General features: G+C 45.6%; 1 protein-coding gene across 1 annotated transcript; it reads right to left on the reverse strand.

Annotated features, from left to right (window-relative positions):
• Window positions 1-1571: 1571 nt before the first annotated feature.
• Window positions 1572-3458, reverse strand: LOC118745873. The gene has a single exon (XM_036479541.1). It carries the CDS (start codon window positions 3456-3458, stop codon window positions 1572-1574), a length of 1887 nt encoding a protein of 628 aa, XP_036335434.1.
• Between the last annotated feature and the right edge of the window lie 595 nt (window positions 3459-4053).

Below are 4053 nucleotides of genomic sequence, written 5' to 3' on the forward strand. Positions count from 1 at the left end.
TGGACATCCGTATACCGTAATGTAGTCACGAAGTGTCGTTAGCACAGGAGTTGTCTTTGTATTACGTAATGCTCTTAAGACTACGTATTTGGTAAAAGCACATACTATGACGAGTATGTAACAATTACCGTGTTTGCTTCGAATAAACGGCCCTAGATGGTCAACGTGTACACATCTAAATGGAACTGGAACAACATCGCTGATATGAAGCTGCGCTTCCTGTTTGCCACCAGATACTTTGTTCATGCAGCATTCTGGACAAGATGCGATATAAGACTTCAGATAAGGTCGCATACGTGCGAACCAAAAGTCTCTAGATAAACGTTCATAGGTCTTTTCCAAACCAAAGTGACCTGCTTCATCATGGCAAGCTCTTGCTAAACGCCACCTCACGCCTCTTGGAACCACTAGTCGTCGGTTCCCGTTGATCTTACGATATAACCGCTGGCCTTGCAATGCATAGTCGTCTTTCAGTTGGGGTGCGTTGGACGCTCCTTTGCCGTTGAGAACTTCGATGATCTCTTTGAGCGTCTCATCCTGTCTTTGCATTGCCGACACCCAATCATTGTCGATATCAACCACCCGATATATTGCCTCTGCAATCGTTGTCGGTTCCACTGGAGGAAGAGTCGGACATCTACTTAAACCGTCAGCTAATGCATTCTTCGCACCTGCGCGGTGGATACATCGGAAGTCAAACTCCTGTAGTTTGAGCCACCATCTCGCCACCCGCGGTAACAAAGGCGTCGTTGCTTTTGTGACTGCCACCGCATTGCAGTCAGTTATTACGTTGAACTTGTGTCCGATCAGATATAACCGGTATCGTTGCAGCGTTTCAACTATCGCTAGAACCTCTAGCTCGTGACTGGCATAGTTGCGCTCTGCGTCATTGCATTGCCTGCTGAAATAGAACACCGGCTTCCATTCTGTGCCATCGTCGTTTTGCATTAGCACTCCGGACAACCCTATAGTGCTCGCATCCGTGTGCACCTCGTGGGGTTTTGTTGCATCGTACATCGTCAGTACTGGCTTTGTAATTATCATCGTTTTAAGCTTTTCAAACGCGTCGTTCTGCTCTTTCTCCCAAACAAACTCTGCGTTCTTTTTCAACAACATCGTTAATGGTCGTGCCAGAATGCTATATTCTTTGACAAACTTCCGGAAATATCCGGTTACTCCCAGAAATTGTCGCACCTCTTTTGCTGTTGTTGGTTTTGGGAGTTCTTCGATCACCTTCGTTTTATTTTCGCCTGGACGTATGCCGTCGCTATTTATGTCATGACCCAAGAACTGGACCTGCTGAGCCAAGAAAGTACTTTTGGATGGTCTAAGTGTGAGACCCGTAGCGTTGATAGCTTCAGGAAACTCAATACCTTCGTCGACCGTCTTCGTGGCTATGATGACCTCATCCACGTAGTTAACCACCTTGTCCCGGTGTTTAAGTGTCTTAATTAAATTGACAATAACCTCCTGGAAAACCATCGGAGCATTTACCAGACCGAAGGGCATAACGTTATGCTCAAACAATCCTTCATGAGTCAAAAACGCTGTAAACTTCTTCGATTCTTCGTTCATTGGCACTTGATGAAATATATATTACCAGCTAAACGTGAAAGCTGCTCTTCCACAATTGGCATAACATAGTTTTTCTTAACGGTCACATCATTCAGTGCGCGATAGTCGATGCACATTCGACTTTCGCCGTTGGACTTCTTCACAAGGAGGACCGACGCAGCGTGTGGTGAATTGCTTGGACGGATTATGGCGTTGTCCAACAATTCCTTTAAAATCTGCGATAATTTTGGCCGTTGTGAAAACGGTACCAAATAACGTTTGCCCAAAATAGGCACTGATGTCGTCACCTCTATCGTCATTTGTGCGTTCTTGCATCTACCAATGCGGCTAATATCTTCTGCAAAACAATTATGAAAAGCTAACAAAAGATTCAATGCCTTGCCTTCATCTTCTTTCGATAAACAATTGGATACGTTAAAGTCCTCTTCATTGACTTCTACGAGATGCAGCACGCCGTTGTCTACCACCATGTGATACCCGTTGTTTTGTAGGACGTCGCGGCCCAATAAGATGTCGTAGGGTAGCAGCTTGTCGGCGACAGTATACAAAGTCACCTCGCGTTGAACATTGTCAATGTTCGCAGTAACGTTGACTTGTTGAGTCACTTTCACTTTGGACCCGCCAAATCCTGTGAGGCATCTATTAGCTTCCCGTTTCTGCATACCATCGGTTGCTGATGCTCTTATCAAAGAGCACACGCTTCCCGTGTCGATGAAAGCTTCAAGTTGCTTTCCGTTTAGCTCTACCAGTTTCATAACTGGTGGAGCCTCGTCGCGTTCATGATGATCGGCGATCTTTGCCACTGAAGGCTTCTTGTTGCAGTTCTTGGCTTCGTGTCCTACCTTCGTGCATACCGTGCACCGTGGTTTCCGTTGAGGTTGCGGGCACTTAACCGCAATATGTCCGTGCTCGTTGCAGTTGAAGCATTTTATTTGCGTTGGCTTGACGTTTCCTTTTGCTTCGGTCTTCACTGTCTGCTGGATTGGCGCCGTTGGTACCGTTGATGTCACAGACACACTACTGACCGCGGTTAAGTTCTTCAGTGCCACTAATAGTTGACTACACGTTGCAAAATTCATTGCTGCTAATGTCTTTGTTAGTGCATTGTCGTTGAGACCACTTATAATATGCGTGTTGATGGATGCATCGTCCACCATACCCTGACGGCCTATAGTTAGCATCGAGTAATAATACTCCAGATAGTCTTCGCCGTTTCTCCGTTTACGCTTCATAAGCGTCTTATGAGCTTCAGCTGCGTTGTGCATTGATGGAAAGTCAACTTTAAATGCATGCACAAATTGTGACCAGGACTGGAAAACTGTTTGTGCATCCAGCCAACGTTTGGCCATTCCTTTCATTTTGTGCTGAACTGCGATCAAAACCATTTCTTCTTTCCAACCGTAGCACTGCTGCAATTGTTCAGTCCGAGTTATAAATTGCGTTGCTGAAGTAGAGCCTTTGAGTGGGTCGAATTCAGGCATTACACCCACCATATCCTGAATTGACATCCTTCGTCGTGATGGTCTCCGTACATCATCAGCTGACTCCCAGGTCGATTCGCTTGTACCTGACCTGGCATCGTCGTTGTCGTTGGACGTTTGTTGAATTTCATCGTTGCTTGTTCCCTGTACTGGATTACGATTCATTGAACCGATAGCTGACCTTAAACTTGCCATCGTCTCTCTTAAACTGTTGAGTTGTGCACGTAAGTCATTTGGCAAAACCGCACTGTCATCTTCAAGCTCCATTGGATCTATTTCGTCTACCCCTAAAACTTCTTGCAGCTTTGATACCTTGACTGCCTTGGTACCTGTCGTTGGTAAGTCGTTGGCCCTTAGTAGCGCGTTCAACTGAATAACCTTTAGCGTATTCAATTTGATCATATTTGTGAAAAAAAATACTTTATTACTCGGAAACTAAAATGCGTCAATCAATTTTATTTCACCGTCCTAACATTTGCAGCCGTCACTGTAACTTTTACTTCTTCTTTGGCCCTGCTCTATTTCGTTTTTTCTTTAGAGTTACGCAGCCGTTCTCACCAATTGCTACTCGCCACTTTGCCTTTGCTGCAAATTCGTTGCCAATTAGAAATTCTAAGCTTTTTCAAAATTTATACGTTGACTCGTTGTAGCAGTGACGCTGAATCCGCGTCGTTTCGCAGCTTCGATTCGTAGCTGCGCAGTCGAGACTGTTCTAGGTAGCAAAGTCAGCCTCGCGTTGCACGATTGCGTATGCCTTGCTGCTTAATGATTTGCGATCCGTTGCAAATATTCGTTGCCTTTCCACCGAAGACGTTGACGTTTCACCGTGGTGTCGTTACGCAGCACTAATGCTTGGTTGCGCCGTTGAGACTCCCAATATCCAAAGGGATGATGCGCCGTTTCGCAAATACGTGCACTTTGCGCTGCCTTCCGGATATGTTGAGACTCGGGCTTGTCTTACACCTGTGCGCCGCTGTACCACGCTGACGTTTTTTTT

This window comes from Rhagoletis pomonella, unplaced genomic scaffold (assembly GCF_013731165.1).
Source record: "Rhagoletis pomonella isolate Grant_MI unplaced genomic scaffold, Rhpom_1.0 Rhpom_scaffold_00009, whole genome shotgun sequence".
NCBI lineage: Eukaryota > Metazoa > Arthropoda > Insecta > Diptera > Tephritidae > Rhagoletis > Rhagoletis pomonella.